This window comes from Carcharhinus amblyrhynchos, chromosome 3 (assembly GCF_965287045.1).
Source record: "Carcharhinus amblyrhynchos chromosome 3, sCarAmb.v2.hapA, whole genome shotgun sequence".
Taxonomy (NCBI): Eukaryota; Metazoa; Chordata; class Chondrichthyes; order Carcharhiniformes; family Carcharhinidae; genus Carcharhinus; species Carcharhinus amblyrhynchos.
In genome coordinates, this window is record NC_137326.1 from 83879688 (window position 1) to 83901970 (window position 22283).

Sequence of the window (22283 nt, forward strand, 5' to 3'; positions counted from 1 at the left end):
TGTTGGTGTCAGGTTCTGAATGGTCTGTTCAGCCTCAGGCAGTTGCCAGGATGAAGAAAAGCAGATAGCTGGAGAGTAGAATTTGTGGCGATCAGACAAAGGCTTCATATTTTCCAGTGTTTCGAGGTTGTAAATTGATGCTCATTCTGAATTGGAGGTCAAAATATGTGACAAATTAATGAGGGGTTGAGAAAAGTGGTGGTGAGGTAGAGTTGAGAGTGTCATCAAAGTAGATGTGGAACCTAACATTGTAATTATGGTTGAAGTTGTTGAGGGGCAACGTGTGGTTGGGAAGTAGGAAGGGAACCACAGACAGATCTTGGGGGCCAAAAGACACTGGAAACAGAAGGTATTGACTCACTTGTCCTCCTTAGATCTTGTGCAATGAAAACTATTTTAAAAGTGGAAGCTGTATTGCCAATGTTCAGTCACCCATAATAAGTCATGCTAAGATTCAGATATTTTTCCGAGAAGCTGTATTGCCAATGTTCATGCACCCACATTAACAGCCATGCTAAGACTCTGACATTTTTCTGTAAAAGATCTATTTACCGTTATAAAACTGTGTAAACGACTTATACTATACTCAGAAAAGCTTCTTTTAACTCTCGAGTTAAAAATGGAGATTCAAATCATCAGTTTAAAGGCAGGAATCAATCTATATAAAGACAATACAATTTTAAAAAACACAGAGCCTCTGCAACCAATTATTTTCAAACAGTTTATTAAAGGAAAGGTGAAGCATCAGCTTTAAAATGTACAAAAAGAAATTTTATACTGAAAATGTACAATTTACAGTATTACTAGTAAAACCAATCAAGGTAACACTCAAAATATAAAACTTATTAACTTCAAACTCAATTTCAAGCCCAGCGTGGAGGTACCCAGACATGAAACCATCGTTTCACATTCTGCTACAATACTGCCAAAGAATTCAGATTTAAAAAGTTGACTGCACAGCGTAAGTTGATGCAGAGATGATTCTAACCATGCAGTACTTATCATCGCGCCACTCAATCCACAGAACTATTTTCAGATCATTGACAATTTAGCCTGAAAACTGTACAAAACTAACCAATATCGCATATTTCACAACTGCTTAACAGCAATACCAAAAAGTCAAGACCTTTAAAATCAGATTTGTTGTTCAGCTAAGTTAGTTATTGGTAGATTAGTAAATGACTCATATGACCTTAAAATTTAAATCTAAACTTATAACTATTTTCAAAATGTGAGCAAAAGTTAAAATTTTAATGCAATATTCTTTCCATTTACTGCAGTAGCTTTCAAATATTTTCTGCAAACAATTTCACATAACATTTTTAATTATCTTTTGTTCTGTGAAATTGCAGGTGTCAAATTGTCAATTTCTACATTGGAAACTGTCCACTGAACAGGTGAATTAAGATGGTTAAAACGTTAAAATTGTAGTTTACAAAATTAATTTGCTTTTGACTACTTTAAAAATACGTCTAGATGGAAAAAAATGGCATTAAAAGAACATTTCAATACTGCAGGTAACTAATCAGAAGCAAGACAGATGGAACACACATCCTAGCACATTGGGTTAATCCTCCACTTAGCCAATTACTGAACTCTGTTTTGTATAAAATTAACATTATCTGTAAAAGTACATTTAGACAATTGAGAAAGTCAAAAGTGGGCATTGCTTACTACTGTATAGAGTAAATCTGGAATTGAGGGCAACTGCACACCAAAATTTAACTATGAAATGTGCTCTTGACCTGGATTTTACACTTTCGGGAGTGTACAGCATTGATTTATACAACCTGGTTTTAATAAAATGTACTTTATTGTGAAGTGTCATCTAATAATAAACACCTCTCAATCAACTGAATTTTAGGAAGCTATCCCAAGCTTCTAAATTTCAACTGTTGGGTTCTGAGCATTAAAACTAAACGCAAAATGCACAGAACTAATGATGAAAGTGTACATCTCAACTCTCTTGCCAAAGTCAAACTTAAAGCAGCTAATGAGTAGTCTTCACAGTAAATAAGGCAGCTTTTATTATGAAAGGGAGTAGCTTGCTGTAGACATATGTATAAGACCTTAGTAATAAAAAGAAAAGAAAATCTCTGGATTATTCTGTTACCTGTGATTTGCGGCAGCAATATTTCACATTTCTAAAAAGCCCCTGCAGAATCTACTACCCATTTATACATGTACTGTATACAAGTTTTTGCAATTGATTTCCAGTTACCCACCCCACCCCCTCAATAAAATAAATGCGTACCACAAAGAAACCAAACTCCAGTGTGAGAAAATTGCTTTGCTCCTAAACTAGTTTTTTTAGCATTGCTGCCTTCTGAAAAATTTATAAGCTTGAATTAAAAAACATAACATAAACTGCTGATCTCAAAAGTTCTTTATATTAAACTGTACAGCAGAAAAAAATTACAAAAACTCAGGGAACTCATCTGTACTTTTGGTGTCATCTGCTGTATGTGCCACCCTATCTTTTTAAATATGCCTTCATGATTTTAATACAATTTACTCTTGGTTGATATATATATTTTTAAAAATCCTACTGTAGCACTTCGCAGTCGTGCTACAGCCCGTGCGTCAGATCAATTTTGGGGGAGGGGGTAATTCTTCCCATGAAGATGCCACGTTTTTCAGTCCATAAGAAAATCTGTCTCAGTAACAGACCATTATAGTGCTTCCTCCTTCAGGCTTCCCCATTTATCATAATCAAATCTTCATCAAGTTTATCCTTTGATAAAAAATAAATCAGATCTTGAGTATGTAAAATTTAGTTTAAAAGTTGCTGTCACAGTATTTAGATCTTGGATTCTCTTTAGACGATGGAGTTCTTAAAAATATAAAACTTCCAGCAGTGTCTCAGAACATAGGCATTCCAAAGCCCTAAAGGGAAGAAAAATAAAAACAATCCATCTTCAGACTGGTGGGAGGAAATAAATCTAAGCAGCACAGAGCATTTTCAAATATATTAATTCAAAACATTTGATATTCTAATCCATGTACAAGTATGCAAGTAATACAAAAACTGAATTTACAAACGGACCGGTATAAATTACAACATTTAGTACAGAACGGATGATAAACGTTCTAAGCAAGATAACTAACTGTACTCCCAATTCTGGTTAGTGCTAATCCTGAACACATAAATTTAACAAGTTAGAATTTGAAATTCAATCCACTATCATCGCTCCACATTTAGAAATATTCACGATGCACAACAGAGCAATACATCAAGATGTTGAAAGTTTATATAAGAAAGAAGCTCCACAGTTGAAAAAATACATTTAAGAGCGTATCGAAGATTTTGTTTTACAGAATAGACTACCAGAGGAATAAATAAGGATGGGAAATTTGAAGATTTCTACTTTTAAAAAAGCACACAGTGAACACAAAAGTAACTGTGTCAATGATTTACATAAGTGGTATCAAAATCAACTTGGCATAGACACTTAAATAGAATATACAAAACATAATGATTTCAAGATGCTTGACTTTGGGAAGATGGAATTGTGGCACTTCCCACCCCAGGGAAGGGGAGGGGGAAAAGCTACAAAGCCCAGATTCTCAGAGCCATGTTCCCCAGGATTTTTACAACATACACTTAAATGGTGTACAGTATTAGTCAAGAAAACAGTTCATCATTTACATTAATATATTAACATTACAACAGGAAATGTTAAAAGGAAAATATTACAAAAAAGCCTTTCATTTCACTGATGCGCCTTAGACAACTGCAGCTGTAAATATTTAATTATTTGAGGATGACAGTTGCATTTCACTACCAAATTTGGAAAAAAATAAAATTTTTGGTTGAGTTGAGAAATAGTGAATAAAAAGATCCTGAGAGCTCTAACCTTTTCCAATTACATTACATATTCAGGCTTTTTGTGGCTATTATCAATATTTTGACAGCTACATGGGTATGAGTACTTATAAACTTAATTTATCATAATTAATAGAGGATGTATCATAGACTGAAGTATTCCTGGATACACACCGAATCATCTTCCATTATGGCAGTGGAGTCGAAGAAATCTGGTCTGAGTTCAGCACGTTCGCGTCTGTTTCGTGATGGAGGCTGTTAGAAACAATCACAATTATTGTAAACACGCTATTTGCAAAATCTATGAGCACAGACAAGAAGCTGCTTACAAATCAAGATGTAAACACAAGTGAAAGCAAATCATTTCAATTGTGACGGGAGAACATAAACTGAGTACATTCGGGGAAGTGTAATGGCAAACTTTGATCCCGAGGTTGACAGGCATTTATTGACCATGAGGGACAATCATCAAAATTTGGTTTACTAAATTTGAATATTAAATTCTGCTAAGCATAGGATTCACTCTTTGGTTCGGCAACAAACTTATTTTTACTCATAAATTCATCCACATAAATTAGTAAAAAGCAACAGAAAAAATATTCTTAAATGACAGCTGTTCTTCTAACTTTATTTTGCTATTTAGTCAAATAATACTAATCGATCTTGATGCATTTAAATGGAGTAAAATTTACTCCATTCTCAAGCATCACAGCCGTGATTAGTTATGAAACAGACAAAGTACCATCCCATTGCTTTATATGGCTTTCTTACAGCTACAGCATATTTTCATCTCCAAGTCAAACAAGCATATTAATACAACAATCTCACCTATATTCATTGAAATAGTTTTGAAATCAATCTCACCACCCCAGTGAATTACCAATTATATTCCCTGGTTATGATATATTTCTGTAAACTCAGTGGTAGTGCATCACTGCAATCATTAATTAAATACAAGTCTCTCAAAGTCTCTAATTCTAATGAAGCTTCAAGTTGAACTTCATGCTGGTACAAAATGAAATTCCGATATAAATTATAAAAATTAAGACACAGAAACACAATGAATAAATCAATTCTAATTTTTACAATTTGACATTTAACTTGTATATTGGTTGCCATACTTACAAACAGTCAATATTGATGTTATAAACGAAAAGTTAGTAACAAACTAGTCAAAACAGTGATTCTATGATATGACAGTTCTTTCACTTTTATCAAAAGCAAACGATAAGACACTCCTCACAAGCTGACTTATGAGTTTCTTGAGTTCCTTAGTAAAATCTTGGAATGGACTATTCCAATGGAATATTACCGGATATTAGATGCACATACATTTTAAACATAAATGACCACTGACCAGATCAATAACCATAGTGTCTTCAAATTCTTCATTCATATCCTCCAACTGACCCCTCGATGACATCATTACATCTTCAAAAATTGGTTCAGCATCATCCTCCATTAAACTGTGGCTGCGGCTGTGGCTGCAGCAGAGTAAGATTAAATACTGAATTAAATAGCTATAATGGCAGGCTATATCCAACTATTTCCTTTTAAAATTCAATGGAATTAGTGCTATATTTCTTTAAAAAAGGATTAATTTCAATAAAATCCAAATCTTATCATCCTAGTGCGCCAATGCTATCAAAGAACCTGAACACACACGCACACACACACACACACACACAGGATTCTTGAGTGTTGCAACTGATCGTAAATAGGTCAACAAAGGATTTCTGTAGGGATAATTAAATATCATTCCTCGCACCTATCCTATAAATTCTTCTTTTAAAGTAACAGGTCAGCTCAGGTCTTGAACCCTTGTGACTTCTGGTAATGCATTCTTTATCTCAATATTTGCTTCAATGCATGACTGGAATTCAAATAATACTGTTGCACGCATCTTAAAACTGTGACATAAAGGGATTATCTGATTTTACTTCAAACCAGAATTTCATTCAAATTAATCTCAACAATTTAAATGTAACAAAAATGTATCAATGACTAATATCAGATATGACCCCAAATCACTGGTATCGTGGCATCACCTTTCGCTTCTATTTGAGTACCTTAACATGGCAACCAAAGTTTGTAATAAACTATGAACTTACACTGATTGCCTTACGCCACCTCTTGCTTTCATGTAGTTCATGGCCACTCGGTCTTTTCGGTGTGCTTCCTCCAGCTTATGTTGACCCAACCAAGGTATTTGCATTTGAGGGCTTCAGAAAAACAGAAAAGTGCTTCATTTAAGAAAAAAATGGATTGATATTTTGTTCTAAATTGGTACAGTTCTATACAGAAGAAAGAAACTCTTAGGCCATATAGTTGGAATAAAAAGCAGAGTTATTCAAATTATTGAAAGCATGGGCTAGATCCCGTCAGTATTGTACTTTTCTCTTCTGTGTTCTATGCTGCTAATGAACTACCAGTTTGGCCATAAGTAAAGGTCGCTTACTTCTGAACAAAATCAGATTCAGAGCCCCGTTCAGATTCCTGATCTTCCATGTTGTGTTCTGCTGGTTGTCGAGGATTTTCCCGCATGACTGTGGAAGTCAACTGTGGAGGATGCAAGACTCCTGGAGTCTGAACAGTGTCATTCCTGTTCATCCATGAGTTGTCCACATTCTCTTCTATAAAATGAAGCAAAATAACATATTGCTATAAAGAAATAATGTTATAGTTCGTCTGCATTCTGTGTTTGAATGGTCCAATTCTGAATTCTGGGAGTGGAAGATCAACATGACACTGTGGAAACAAATTTATGTATGGAATGATTGAGTTTTTTTATTGAAATAGAATATTCTAAAAAGATAATTTCGAAGGACATGTATAGAGACGTTGTGTAAATTAGCATGGTTAAATTTCTCCCAAGGTTGATGGACCGTTCGATAAGTGTCCCTTAATACTTCAACCTGAGTGATGCCCACTCTTCACCTGAGCTAACAGAGTTTTAATAGAGGATATCCAACTATGGAAGAGCAGAAAGGTGGGGCAGGGCGAGAAAAATAAGACTTCAATTTGATCATGTCCTTAGAAATACAAGGATTATAAATTTGTTATGTTTTGAGATTGCCTATTTAACGTTAAAATGGAGTAGTTAAAGTGGTCAGGTAATCTGCTCCAAATCTGGGTTGACAACAAGCCTGCAGGGCTTGACTGTATAAGACAGTGAGGCCCACACTGATATATTAGGATGATGATGAAGATGTTCACACCTGTAAACATGGCCAGAACAGCTATGTAGGGGCAGTGGAGGAGGGAGCAGGTAAAGGGATGGGGGGGGAGGGGGACAAAAAAGGGATGGGGGACAAAAAAGGGATGGGGGACAAAAAAGGGATGGGGGACAAAAAAGGGATGGGGGACAAAAAAGGGATGGGGGGGAAAAAAGGGATGGGGGGGAAAAAAGGGATGGGGGGGAAAAAAGGGATGGGGGGGAAAAAAGGGATGGGGGGGGAGGAAAAGGGATGGGGGGGGAGGAAAAGGGATGGGGGGGGAGGAAAAGGGATGGGGGGGGAGGAAAAGGGATGGGGGGGGAGGAAAAGGGATGGGGGGGGAGGAAAAGGGATGGGGGGGAGGAAAAGGGATGGGGGGGAGGAAAAGGGATGGGGGGGGAGGAAAAGGGATGGGGGGGGAGGAAAAGGGATGGGGGGGGAGGAAAAGGGATGGGGGGGGAAGGGAGGGAGGGGGGGAAGGGAGGGAGGGGGGGGAAGGGAGCGGGTAGAAGGAGGTTGGAGAGCCAGGAAGGGCAGGTTGGGATGGAGGACTGGTGAGATGGGTATGGATTGGGTGGACTGGTGGGAGTCATGGTGGACTGGCGGGAGTCATGGTGGACTGGCATCACAGAGGACAGGGGGGACAGATAGGCAGCTCAGAGAGAGAGCCTAATTTTGGCTAGAATGAGAAAATCTCCAGGGTAAACCCCATTGTGAAAGTCCATTCAAGGATTAGTAGTTATCCAGTTGGAAAAGTGAAAAGGAAGCAAGCCATTGGGAACTGGGAATTGTTTTGGAGAATGAAATCTCCATTGTAGGGACAGAATAATGTATAACCAAGGATAGCGGGTTATGGTTGGTTAAAAGTTAAATGGCAGATCTTTTCACTACTTTATTTGCCTACAAAAATATTGGTTAGTCATTAAGTAAAAACAAAAAAAAAATTGGATGAACACTTGAAATATCATAACATTCAAGCATATAGGACAAGTGCAAGAAAATGGGATTACGCAACACCTTATTTAGCACCTCTGAAACCTCAGATTAAGCAGCATTCATAGGTAGGTTTCTTTTGTCAATGTGCTGACAACCCCTCAAAATAGTATTAAATTTGTTAGACATAACTGCAATCCACATTTCTTGGTTTAAAAATACTGCTTGAAATAACTTTTAAAAAATATGATTCATAACAATGTCACACTACAGTTCAGAAGTGCAAATACAAAGCCAAAAATCAGAAAATTTGTTTACAAAATATACACAAATAGCATTTATAAATTTTTTGTTAATGTGTAGTCCTAATAGGAGTATTGCAGCTTCGTTTAAATTGCATTGAACACACAGATTACAAAATGCACTATAATGCAGATAAAAGCAACATCGTGAAGTTGGTTTCTCAGCTATGCAGAGATTAGAATAAAGAAATAATTTAGAATATGAAGCAAATTTCCTTAATAATTGGACTATAGGTGTCAACGCTAAGTTTTGTTACTTGCCTTCTGTCCGCCTCTTGTTAAGTGGTGGACGTCCTTTCTTACTGCGTATTGAGGAAGCTTTACTACTGCTGCCTCCACTGATCACCGACATCCTATCATCCTCCCCACCAGTAAGCAAAGAGTTGCGATAGGAAATCAGAGGCAGCCAAATGTCCTCTCTTCGTTCCATCATCTGTTCTGACATGAATTTCTCCAGGTATGCGTGACTAAAGAACAACATAATAATTGAGCAACAAAAAGGACAACACAAGTGAAAATTTTATTTCTGACAATATTGCACATAGGCATAGAAAACATTTTCTTTGAGTTTGATTTCTAAAACAACCCTGGTCTATTCCAATCAACAACCTCTGGACTCTCTGATCTCAACATGGATTCTGGATTGGTCATAAGCCTACTGGCCAACCATTCCTCTCATCTGTTCAAATCATTTCCTTTGTATTTGAGACGCCAATGTTGCTGTTCCATGTTTACGTTTTGTATACAAATACTATACAGTATGTAAGAATATGTAGTCCCCTGCTAAAGAAAAATGGGTAATAATTTTACTTGTAAGATGTGTTTATAGTATCTTGCGTTTTAAACATTTTTTATTCTTAAAAAGGTAAATAAAACAACACAACAGAAACAAGGACTGAAGTTATTTATATCACTAGTTTCAAAATATATTCATCTGTATTTTACTTACACAGTCTTTTTGTCCTGTCGCAAAAGTTTAGACGAGAATTCACCAAGAATCTCAAGGAAGGCAAGATTTGGTGGTGGGTATTCTGGTCCATTTGGGTTTGGATATTTAAAGGCAAATTCTATGCCATCCCTGTAGTAATAGACAAATATTTGCTAGAAACAATGTACAGTGCCAGATTTTAAAGCAACAGGTCTTATAATTCAAACAGATCACTAATGTAGGAGAAATTGTTCAAAGACATTTCTGCTAGCCACCTAATTATTGCCTATTTTGCAAAATATACGAAGTATATATGATTGGCGCAGGCTTGGCGGGTCGAAGGGCCTGTTCCTGCGCTGTACTGTTTTTACTCTTTATCCGAAAATTTTCCCCCAAAATATATGCCTGCGCCAATCATGATGCCTTCCTAAACTAAAACCATATGCATTTATGGAGTCTGTATCCTTCCATTCCCATCCTATTCATGTATTTGTCCAGATGCCCCTTAAATCTGCTATTGTACCTGCTCCCACCAACTCCCCAAGCAGCACGTTCCAGATATTCACCACCCTCTGGGTGTAAAAAAAACTTGCCTCATACATCTCCTCTAAACTTTTCCCATGCACTTTAAACCAATGCCCCATTGTACTTGAATTTTCTATCCTAGGAAAGAGCATCTGATTATCCACTCTGTCCATGCCACTCAATCTTGTAAATCTCTATCAGGTCACCCCTCAAGCTCCATTGTTCCAGTGAGAATAAACTAAGCTTATCAAAATTATACCAGGAACAAGCTGTTATGGTTACGCAGAAAGATTCAAAAATGGGCTTTCAGGGGGAATCCAATGAAGAATTTCAGAATTATGAAAGATTCAAAGATGATAAAATTGTGAAGAACTGATTCCATTGATTGGCAAATCAGAATGAAGGGGTGCAGAGTTCAGAAGAGGTTCACTAAACCTATTCCAAATAGCATCTGGCAGTGCTTTTATGAAGTATGATCCTGATGTTGCAGTACTTATAATATTGTGCTGCTTATAATATTGTACTCACTTGTGTAAGGTAGCAACAGCTTCTCTTGTCTTGATCTGATCCAGACCAAATGTGAGGGCAAACCGACGAGCAAGCTCTTTAATACCACTGACATGGGCTGATGACCTGTCAAGATTAGGACCTTGCTCCTGGACAAGCTCATTGAAGAGCTAAGACAAAATAAGTGAAAATTAGCACTTCACTTAACTAAACGTCACTCAAAAATAAGTTGCTGCTTGATGTTGAACATCAGAAATTTCTCACCTGCTGTAAACTGAGAATAAGTGTCTTGGCACATTGAATTTTGTCGATTTGTCTGGTTTTACTTAACGTCTCCTTTATGATGTCACCATAGTCATTGTAATACTGTTTTTAAAAATGCATAAAACATGACAACATGCTGACTTTGGATTATAGTCCCTCATATTACTTATTTTCCTAGGATATTTATAATTTCTAATATTTCAACTAACACAAAACTTATTTCTCATCAGCAACACGTAGACTAATACTGTATTACTACCTAATGGAGCAGACTGTTAATTCAACATGCATTGTATAAATTGAACAAGTTAGCTTTAAAAAAAAAGTGGCTTCCTTGAAGTTTATTTACTAATGGCACAAGCCAGTGAGACAGTAAACCTCATGGATAAGTGGTTACAAGCCTGATTCACAATTTATATTAAGTTCGTTGATCTCAAGCAGTGTGAAAACTGGGCACAATTTTCCTGAGCTAGAGAGAGAAGACTCGGGTTCATGTTCCTGACTGCTGTCCAATGAATTCTGATAGAACATGTGCATAGGGAATGAGAGATTAGCTCAGGATTAGGAATTACTCTCATGTCATTATGGTTTAAGGTCTTTTCAATGCTCAGACAGGGAAAACAGTGCTTGAACAAAGAATTAGAAAATATCTATTGCCTTGGAATCATACCCAAACAGAAATAAATGCCTACAAAAAAGCAGCATGCAGTAAATACTAAAAAGAAAACTACGAATAAATTAAATTTATTTGATCTGTGAAGTACTTAATTCTATTTGGAAAAATAAGCAATTTTCCATTCTTTCAAATTACCTTCATATAGTGCTTGAAAATGTCTGCTGCAGCATTCATATCCACAACATCATAAATTATAAGCTTGCAAAAACCTGCCAAGAGGTTTCTTCTTTTATGAAGGGCCTCAATCTTGTTGGCTTCATCCTCCTCATCTCCTTCTGCACGTGAGAAAGAAAAACATGATAACAATTTATATTGTTAAAATGTCAGCCTCAGATTTGAACAGTAGGAGGCATCAACTATATCTATTCAGTTAACCATACAACTCCATTTTTTTTTCAGATTAAAACTTCAACTCATTTGAAATCTATTGCAACAGTTCCACTGCTAGTGTTGTTAATGTAGATAATTTTTAAATGTCATTTGTTATGTGGCTATCAGTGCTGTCCATTAAAATAATAATCCCAGCACCTTTAAATAATATTACAATCCAGATACTGCTAGATTCTGTTCAGGTACTAATCAGAAAGCCCAAGGAATATTATGAAACCAGACTAGACCCAAAAGTTTTTTCTATTTTAACATTATTGAGAGGATAAGTTGTTTTACTCAAGATGTAATTCTGACAAATTAGGAAGCTTTTATCAAAACTAACTTTATTTAACAATACAGTTTACCTATAACAAATGAATCAGCTTAACATTTAAGATTTGAACAATACTTAAACATGGCAAGATACTTAACTGCTAGCCTATTTCTCATTAGTTCCAATTCAAGCAATTTTCCTCTTACAGACTTAAAACCATTCTTCCAAATCAGTTAGCAAAACCTTACGAGCTTATCTTTGTCAATAGCCCTAGAGCTTTCTGAACACCTCTGGAGAGAGAGAGGGAGAGAGAGATATCTTTCTTCCAACAGCCCCAAACGACAACCTCCAGAGACAGAGAGGCTACCTCTTGCTTCTTTTAGAACTAGGCATCTAAATACTTTCTCTCCTGCAAGTTCAGTTCCACCCATTACAACATAACTCTCCATCATCCTAATCAAAATCCTAGTCTGAAACCCAAGGGAAAAGCCTAACTCAACACAAATGCATTAATTCAGATTAAACAGACATCCTATTAGCTAAAATTAATTAGCTTGCATTCTCAGCACTTGAGCTGCCTGTTGCCCAAACAAATTGATACGGTGTAAAACAGAGCTGAATTTTAAACATATCCCTTACAAAAAATATGATATAAATACATTTCTAAAAGGCACAGTATTATCACAGTTGAGTATGATAAATTATGCCAATCTGGTTAATTGACCATAACAAAAATTGAACATTCTCCAACAAACCAAATCAATTTTAGATGAGTGCAGAAATTTACTTTCATGTGGACAGCCTTACCCATGCTCTGGTTCTCCTCATCTTGATCAATAAATACGTGATCCATTACAAAGCTGAGCAACTCTGATTGTAGTCCAGTGTCTGGACTGTAAACAATTGGTTTGAGCCCATCTCTGCCACCAGTTGTCAATTGGTGACTGAATATCATAAGGAGATCGCAAAGCAACATGAATGCCTACAATATAGGAAAATAAATTTTGAAAATGCAGAGTTCTACAGTTCATATTGAAATGACATGGCTTGGAATCAAAGTCTTAGCCAGATTCAACACGTCTCAAAATTTCATTCATTTGTACTGAAAATAATTTTGCAGAAGCAATAACTTAAACAATGATCGTCACAATCCTTTCTTCACATTTATTTTATGCGGTGCCAGGGGACTTCAGGGTAAGTGCTACTTAAACCATGTTGAATAGTCCACCAATTTACCATTATTACTTACAGAAAATACCACATACATAATTTGATACAATTATCTACCTGCTCTTTGACAGAAGGGTTGACATTTGTCAAACAGTGCTGACAGACGATACAAAATGCTTTCAAAGTTTTTCTCAAGCCTAGTTGTTCCTCCTGGAAAAGATGTTTTTAATAGTTGTGTTTGTTAATTTATAACCAAATGTAAAGATACTCACATAAAACTAATGGTCAACAAAAATGACATTAAGTCTATTTTTTTATTTTGCCAGATGTATTACAGTAACATTACATGTTTCACAAAGCAATAAGTTTGTACCAATACAAAAATCTTTGCGGTTTACGTTCCAGTTACTATCGGTAGCACAAGTATGAGAATGGCTCAGTATAACATAACAACCAATTAAGAAAAACTACCACAGAGTTCTACTGAGCACATGCATTCCACAGCATATATTCCTGTCAGCTGTTGCTCATTTTGCTCCTTTAGCACCTTCCCTATTAGTTTAATTCTGATTTAAAATCTCCTGTCTATCCTGCAGTCTTCAAGATTAAATCAACAAAGCCATAAACCCAGCTTTGAGACTTATAATTCAAATAACCAGTGCTAGGGGAGCAGCGTGCATTGAATCAGTTGCTATATTTGGGGTTGCTCCATACAGCTCTTTCAGCATTGCAATATTTAAATGGAATCAATTTCTACTAACTTCAGATTAGACTCCAGCAACTGACATAAACTTGAAAATAGTCAACTAAAAAGAAATACGGTAAAAAAATCAAATCCTACAATGTAATGATGGACAGTGGTTAATACTGCTGCCTCACAGCACCAGGGGCCTGGGTTCAATACGGCTTGGGTCACTGTCTGTGTGGGGTCTATAAGTTCTCCCCTGTCTGCGTGGGTTTCCTCTGGGTGCTCCTGTTTCCTCCCACAGTCCGAAAGATGTGCTGGTTAGGTGCACTGGCCATGCTAAATTCTCCCTCAGGGTACCCGAATAGCTGCTGGAGTGTGGCGACTAGGGGATTTTCACAGTAGCTTCTTTGCAGTGTTAATGTAAGCCTACTTGTCACATTAATAAATAAATTTTAAATATTACAGCTCTGGAATGGCAGGACATTTATAATTTAAAGGTTTAGCATATGGTGAGTCAGGTACACCACTGACCACAGTTAACTAAAACAACTGAACTTCAGTGAAACAGGATCTAAATTATTCATTCCATGAACAAGCAGAAGAGAAAATAAACAGAATTTAGAATGCTGTATTCTTTCCCAGCACTTCAAAAAGGTAGATTTTCCCATCCCATTCAAACTTTTTTCCTCAAGCTTTTAAAACATGAGTCTGCAATCATCTAATGGCTATTTCCTGACTTAAATCATCTGCGCTTTAACCATTTTCAACCTTGGTGGTGTCCTGCATCATGGGCCTTGTCCTTTAATAATGGTTTCTCAAGTAATTCTTTTTCCATTAGGATAAAATCTCTACACAGAGGGCTGCAATCACAGATTAACCTTTAAACGAACAAGTGGCTTTGCAATGAAGTAACATAAATTGTAAACTATCACCATGTGACTATCGTCACTTTGAAATCACTTTTCCCCAACTTGCCTTGAGTATGAATAAAATTACATTTTAAGAAGTTACCTGGTTAAGACCCTGTGTAAGTGCAGCCACCACTGTAAATGAGGAAATTTAAGTGATGCCAATATCTAATGTATAAGATTTACAAACTAGAAAGCCGCTTTTTAATGGCAGGACAGATTTACTTCCTTATAGAACGTGAATAATGAACTCTCAAATAGTGGAGTTACTTTAAGTGTAATAGGATCCGCAGAAAAACAAAGAATTGAAAATCTTTTCCAATCAAACTAGAGCAATGCATCCAAAAGTAAACAACTACTTCCAGTAGTGACTTCCAATCTGAGGTATTTCTGTCCAGAAACACCACTGATCTACCATCAGTTTAGAAATACAAATACTATCATACTTCAATATAATTGGACATGATACTTGGGGTGGGGTGGGGGGGTGAAAAGTTATATACATCATGTGCGAAATGATAGTTGTAGATGGTACCTATATATAGGTAAAGGGTGTGAACTTTGTCTGACTAGATGAAATTGAAAAATTTGCTACACTTTCCAATGTCTTGTTTCTAGCACAATTCCAGTTCTTTTACACTTGTAATGAGATTTTTCTAAATCAATGGCATTAATATTGCTGATGTTAGATTGTTTCCTCACCTTAGTTGGGGAACCTTCTGCTATCTTGACAAGCTGCCACAGAATTGAGTAATGACAGCACTGGAGTGCCTGAACCACTATCTGGACCAGTAAAATAAACAGAGTAGCAATAATTATGCTTGAGCAGTCCAATGGCTAGAAAGCAAAGCATCAAAAACAGCTCAAGAATTTCCCGATTGGAAAATGAAATGACGTACTACACAAATATATTAGGCAGTAAAAGGTCTATAGCTAATCAGGATTTGTTAAACAAGATCTTAAAGAACAAGCAGATATAGATGCAGTTTAAAAGTATGACAAGAACATTTCTGCTGGTTTTTGATGCCAACTAGTCCAATGCAAACTTGGTACTATAAACACCTTACACACATTTGAACACTTAAGCTATTGGAAAACCAGCAGATACAACATTCTCCTACTTTGAAAACTCTTAATTAAATCTGCACAGAGAAAAAATGTGTAGTTTTCATAAATTAAGTGCATGAGTAAAGTTTTTTTTAATGCTTTGGAGAAATTGTTACCTGTTCTGGCATAGATCCAAGTTCAATCCCACTTTTTAAAAGCCTGTAGCAGTTTCCAAACAGCTCCCATTTTGTAAGATCATGAGCACTAATAGAAAGAAAATTAGTCATGACAGTTTTCTTGCATAAGCCAGACTTTTCATGTTCAGTATTCTCCTGTAACATTCCATGCAGCAAAAAGGTTAAAATTAAACACCCTTTTGTGTAATGGAACAATGTGATCTTGACTTTTGTTTCTCATAACTGAGATCTACCATTCAATGCGCAATGAGTGGAGTTAAAATAAACCATGAAATTCCAAACAAAGTAGTAACTAAGTAGTAACTTGATTTCTAATAAACTATTATACAATGGTGCGACTAACTTAAAAAATTGTGAAATAGAATCATGCTCAACTATTTCTATCATGAAATGCAGCCTACAAATCAGTGCTATAGAAATTAAGGTAATTAATTTTAATAAAATCTATGGTACTGAGTAAATATGAAAGAGAAACGAATCTCAAAATGAGAATGTATGGAATGCATAATTTATTATACTTCTTTCATGCCTGTAACACCATCAGAACAGTATTTCTATATGAAATAGTCTGAAACAAGTGAATATTAAGAGACTAAGGTGGGATTTTCCAAGCCCGTTCATGGCAGGCGGCATGGTAGGCGCAAGTAAAAATTATCACAAAAATGCCAAAAGATCGGTTTTACAGAGTAATAAAACTAGGTCATGTTTGTACAATCCAACTGTTAATGACAGACTGCATTTTCCACTGCAGAATGTCAGGAAGATCATCCCTTCATGCTAAACCATCAGGCAAGTCAGCATGCAATTAGGGTGATGTGTTTCATATGATACAGGCAATATGCAACTGGTGACTTGCACTTTGCTCCTCACTTTGAAGTCAGTTTGTCTCCCATGCATTGTTCGGCACTCATGGGTATCAGTGCCAGGCTTTGCAGACAGCACCACTTCACTTTCAGGAGGGTGGTTTCAGGCAAACCTTGATCTATCAGGCCAGTGGTAATGTGGGGGGTGGCTTTTTATGGGCTAGGCCCGTACTGGGGGTTACAAGTGGAGAAGATTGCACTCAGAAACATGTTTGGGGTGGGGGGGGGGGGGGGGGGGGAGGTGGCAGAAGCCAGGGATAGGTGGGGAATTTGAACATGGGCCAGAGGCATATCCACTTCATAATGTTCGGTGGCTAACAAATGGACATGCACCAGTAACATGTTAGAGCCAAGGAATACATGAGGTGAATGGGGGTGGTCTGTGAGGGCAGAAAACCTGAACATGTAGCTCCTCTGGGATGATTGGGGGGGGGCGGTGGTTCTCTATACTCACACAGGGAGGATCCATGCTGATCAGGAAGTGAGAATTCTGTCTCACCATCTTCCAACCTGCAGCAATGGTGTAGTGCTAAATTGAAATGAGAAGTTCTGCTGGCAGATAAGAGGGCAGCTGCATGCATGAGGGGCAGGGGTTGGGAAAGTGCTTATTTTTGCACACAACCAAGTCATGCATTTGCAAATGAGGGGATAGACACAATTAATAACATATTAGCAACTTTCAATGACAGTGCAGGCAATCAAGAAAGCGGAGTAATGTTGCTTATTCTTCTGAGTATAATCCAACTAAGTGGTACTAATCAACCTCCTTGTTTTAGCCCCTTGATCAGTGTGAAAATTCCCCAGAGTAGTAACAAACTCTAGAGTAATTGCACCCAATTACTCTAGCCGGTTAGCAAGCTGGCGCCAGACATTTTGCTGAAGAGAATCCTCAGGTCTCCCTCAAACAATCTAATTTCCTGGATGTTTCCTCATGTTTATGTTTAAGAGTGCTGAAAGCAGCATATCCAATTTGTGATAGCAGATGGTCATATCACAGGGCGATGACCTTAATGCACACTTTGCACTGGTTACCATTTTGGGCAAGTATCCTCCCACACAGGAACGAAGTCCCTGTACCTACATTCACTGATAAGTCACAAAAAGAAAGAGGACCCTTAAGAGACACTGGGTAGACAGAGGCTAGATTTATTGCTGCTTGCATTATTGCTTACAGGCAAGACAGAAGGACAAGTTGGCGATGGAGGAGCACTGACCACCAAAGGGAAGAGCAGTACCCTCAAGATCAAGGGCCAGCAGGAGATGAGATTCACAGAGTGCATGGATCATGCATAAGATAAGAGATCTGAGTTCCGCAGTCCCTCTAGGTTGAGAAGGACTATGGAACTCTGAGTTCTTATCTGATGAGCAATTACAGAATCACTGACAACTCTGCATGTCCAGAAATCTGCTGACTCACATTTACCATATTCTCCAGGGATTAGCACAGGGATCAAGGAGGGCATTCATTACTGGTGGCTCTGAAAGTAACAACTGCATTAATTTCTACGCCAGTGGTTCCTTCCAGGGCTACACTGTAGGATATCGTGAACATTGATGTACAAGTGCATTCGTGAAATCACATATGTCCTTTTTGCCAAAGTGCACAATCATGTGAACTTTGAGAGCCATCAAGTAAGTCGGGCACAGGTACTGGGCTTTGCCGAGATTGCCGAACTCCCACAAGTAAATGGTGCCATCAATTGCACTCAGGTGGCTATAAAAGCTCCCTGGTAACAGACAGTCCAATATGTCTGTCTATGAGAAAGCTAGGCATTTGCCCAACGATTGAGACTATAAAGAGGCTTATCATGCACGTTTGCGTCAGATAACCAGGAGACATCTGTGACTCATTCATCTTGAGTATATTACAGATATCTTTGAGGGATCACACAGATTTAGGGTTGGCATCTTGGGGACAAAAGGTACCCACAAAGAAAGTGGCTGATGATGCCTGAGCAATAGCTTCAGATTTCTGCAGACAGAGATGCAATAAGGCTCATGCTGCTCGTCAAGCACTGGTGGAGCACACTGCAGGGATCCGAAGGATGTGATTTTGATACCTGGATTGATCTGACAGGGGATTCCAGTATAGTCCCCAGAGGGTCTCATGAATCATTGTCATTTACTGCATACTGCATAACCTGGCTTTGCAAACAGGTAAGGATTTGCCAAATAATGAAATGGAAGTGCTGCTCATCTCCTCTGATGAGAAGGATTTTAAAGAGAATGAGAGCAATGATTTGGAGGGAAATGAGGCTGCAGGGAAAAAGGCTTTAGCATGAGTGAGACAAGGCAGGTCTGCGCATAATGCCCTGACAGCCATCAAATTTCACCAGGAGGCTGGTGAGTGGTAGTCAGTACTCCCTTGGACAAATGTCCTCCATCATGAGCCAGCATAAGTACCCTGTATTGCTTTTCCTCTCATGTTTTCACATATCAGGTTCACACTATTCTGACCCTTTGAAGGATGATGAATCCTGAAAGCATGTGTCCTTGCTGATGAAGTGCTAACAGGACAATAGAGTCCCAGCATCAGACATAAGATAATGCTGCCTCTTCGAGCATCTTTATAGCATACCAGTCACAACGGCATTCTATGAGAGCCAGGAGCTGTCGATTGACCCTTAGTGGTCTCGTAGCATTATGCCTTCAATGCGACAAGACTCTTCAAGGAGACCCACCTCAAGCAAGGGCACAATGCACTTAGTGTAACATTGATTGTGAATCTGTTAAGTCACACATGGCAGCCAATGGTGTTTCGCTGTTGAACCAGATGTAGACTATCTGAACATGACAACGTCAAGAAAAAGCCAGTCAAACATTAAAATCCCTCCAGTCTGAACTAAGACAATGTGGCTTCCTGATGAGTTCTGGCCCTTGTTGAGTTCAAAATGCACACACCATGAAGCACGCATGGGCATGTATCTTTGTTAATAAAGAACACACTTCAGCTTCAGGACTGACTCCTTCAGAAGAGTCGGCTGGAGAAAGACCTAGGTCTCCTGTCCCCTCTCGCATAACTACTGATGGATGACATCAAGGGCAATAGTAATCCTGTAGCAAAGCAGGACCAATGTCCTTGACTGAGCTCTCCACAAGGACTGCCAACCTCCATAATGGGTTATCGCAAAAACCCAGTCTGCAGGTGCAGCAGGTGATCAAGAAGGCAAATGGAACTTTGGCCTTCATAGCGAAGGGGATAGAATATAAAAGCAAGGAGGTCTTGCTGCAACTGTACAGGGCACTGGTGAGGCCGCAACTGGAGTGCTGTGTGCAGTTTTGGTCGCCGCATTTGCAAAAGGATATATTGGCCTTGGAGGGAGTGCAGAGAAGGTTCACTAGGCTGATACCGGAGATGAGGGGGCTAGCCTATGAGGAGAGATTGAATAGACTGGGTCTGTACTTGTTGGAGTTTAGAAGAATGAGGGGGGAATCTTATAGAGACATATAAGATAATGAAGGGGCTAGATAGGGTAGAGGTAGAGAGATTCTTCCCGCTTAGACAGGATAGCAGGACTAGAGGCCACAGCCTCCAAACCGCGCGGGGGGGGGGTGTTTAGATCGGAGTTGAGAAGGAACTTCTTCACTCAAAGGGTGATGAATCTCTGGAATTCTCTGCCCATTGAAGTGGTGGAGGCTACCTCGCTGAATATATTTAAGTCACGGGTAGATAGGTTTCTGATAAACAAGGGAATTAAGGGTCATGGGGAGAAAGTGGGAAAGTGGAACTGATCCACTTCAGATCAGCCATGATCTTGTTGAATGGCGGGGCAGGCTCAAAGGGCTAGATGGCCTACTCCTGCTCCTATTTCTTATGTTCTTATGTCAATGTTGACTGTGGTGCCTTGGCATGCTGGTGATATCACCTCATACAGAAGGCGGACTCCACCATCATCCATTAAAAACTGAGGAATGCAGCGGACAACCCTTCCTCATGTTCCCGTAGCTGCAGCAACTGATTTAGGATCAGGTCCAGAGACTTGTCATCTAACAGAGACTCAGCTGAATTACAGCCTCCAGCAATCCTCATGAGCTTCTGCACCTTTGAATGCTGTGGACCAGATTGTGCAATGTACTCACTAGATCATGATCCCTGCTCTAAAACTTGGTCCCACCAAGATGTGCCTCTCTGCACTGTAGAACATTGTGAGTGAGCGCTGTGATTGGTTTTCAGCTGTGGTATTCTCTTGTTTCTCATCCGAGGTGCCATAGGGGCTGAACTGAGGGCCTGGCCTGTGATATGCCCACTGAACTTTCCAGAGGTGCTCTAGAAGAGAGATAATTCATGCACGGCAGGAGCCAGGAACAGGATGAGAATGCAAGCTTCAAAGATATGACCAGATGGAGATGTGAGGGTGTGTCTGAGAAGAAGCAATTATACCCCTGAATGGGCAATTAGCGAAATGTTGGCAAATGAGTGATCGATTTGACAGTGTGAGAGTTGAGAATGATGAGATGGCTGGCTTACCCTGGTGGAACAGGTGAGATAATTCATCCTCTTCCTGCACTAGGAGGCTGACCTATTCTACAAGGCATTGGTACTGTTCCTGTAGCAGAGAAGGACCAATGTCCTTGACTGAGGTCTCCACAAGGACTGCCACTGCTTCCCAAGCCGGATTTGTGACCTGACTTCCCGAGGCCAAAGCTGTGGCAGGGGACAACACAGTAGGCCTAGATTGTATCCAATAGTTGCAACAGTGAGACATCACTAAATTTCACAGCAGCGTGCTTGTTTCCTTTGGATGCTATATCTTCCAAGAAGCAGTCCTGGGCTGCAAACAGTGACAAAGCTGTGCTGGTGTGTCATTTAAATACAGTGCTCCAAGTGATGGTGCAGTAAGCTGATTGCGGAACAGGTAAATGAGAGGCCACTTGCCAGTAACCCGGTGTGTTTCACATGAATGCATAATTTATGAGGCGGGGAACAGATGATACAGCTCCAAAAACCATCATTGCGACTGGCAAGATAAAGGCCGTTTTTCATGCCTACTCCCACACATAATGAAATGGGGGGGAACCTGGGCCCAATGTTTCAAAGGATCAAGTACCTAATGTGAAGATTACAACTGAATACTCCTGATTGTCTCTTCAATAAAGTATTCCTTGATGGCACATTTTCTTCAGCTAAAATTCTGAAATAAGAGTTCCCTTTCAAGTGTTCAACAAATGCCACTCTAATGCTAGATATGGAGTGATCTGAAAGCAGCCAATCTTTTCTTCCCTTTCTATGGGGAACCTAGCTTTTGCCTAACATCTTTCCAGGGGAGAGCTCATCATCTGAAGAACTGTAGGGACAAAGGTACGTTCTATCAATGGTATCATGCTAAAGAATTCTCATACACTGTGGCAATGTATCATCCTAAGAATAAAATATTTAGTAAATAGAAGCAGCTGATTTTCACATACTTGTGGAAGGCAGTTAACCTCTTCAAAGTAGAAAGAACATTATAAATGTCATCATCATCTGCTTCTTCTCCCTATGAAAATAGATAAAATTGATGCAGTATTAAAAATATCTTACACAATACAGGAAATAAAGAAATGCAGAACAGTACTTATAAAACGATGCTGTAGTTCAACAGATATTAAAG

The 22283-nt window shown here is 38.6% G+C and overlaps 1 protein-coding gene across 3 annotated transcripts in view; it reads right to left on the minus strand.

The window, feature by feature from the left end:
• Positions 1–707: 707 nt before the first annotated feature.
• stag1a (STAG1 cohesin complex component a) overlaps positions 708–22283 on the minus strand; it is a 227645-nt gene continuing 206069 nt past the window's right edge. For all 3 annotated transcript variants that reach the window (XM_080185452.1, XM_080185454.1, XM_080185455.1), the window contains exons 20-34: positions 22099–22169; positions 15809–15896; positions 15288–15368; positions 13107–13199; positions 12627–12801; positions 11312–11451; positions 10501–10602; positions 10258–10406; positions 9226–9354; positions 8538–8743; positions 6285–6459; positions 5938–6048; positions 5184–5310; positions 4001–4081; positions 708–2886 (exon numbers count right to left, since the gene is read on the minus strand). In XM_080185452.1, the coding sequence (XP_080041578.1) occupies positions 2863–2886; positions 4001–4081; positions 5184–5310; positions 5938–6048; positions 6285–6459; positions 8538–8743; positions 9226–9354; positions 10258–10406; positions 10501–10602; positions 11312–11451; positions 12627–12801; positions 13107–13199; positions 15288–15368; positions 15809–15896; positions 22099–22169 (1752 nt within the window). In that variant the 3' untranslated portion in view covers positions 708–2862. The remainder of the gene's footprint in view (positions 2887–4000; positions 4082–5183; positions 5311–5937; positions 6049–6284; positions 6460–8537; positions 8744–9225; positions 9355–10257; positions 10407–10500; positions 10603–11311; positions 11452–12626; positions 12802–13106; positions 13200–15287; positions 15369–15808; positions 15897–22098; positions 22170–22283) is intronic.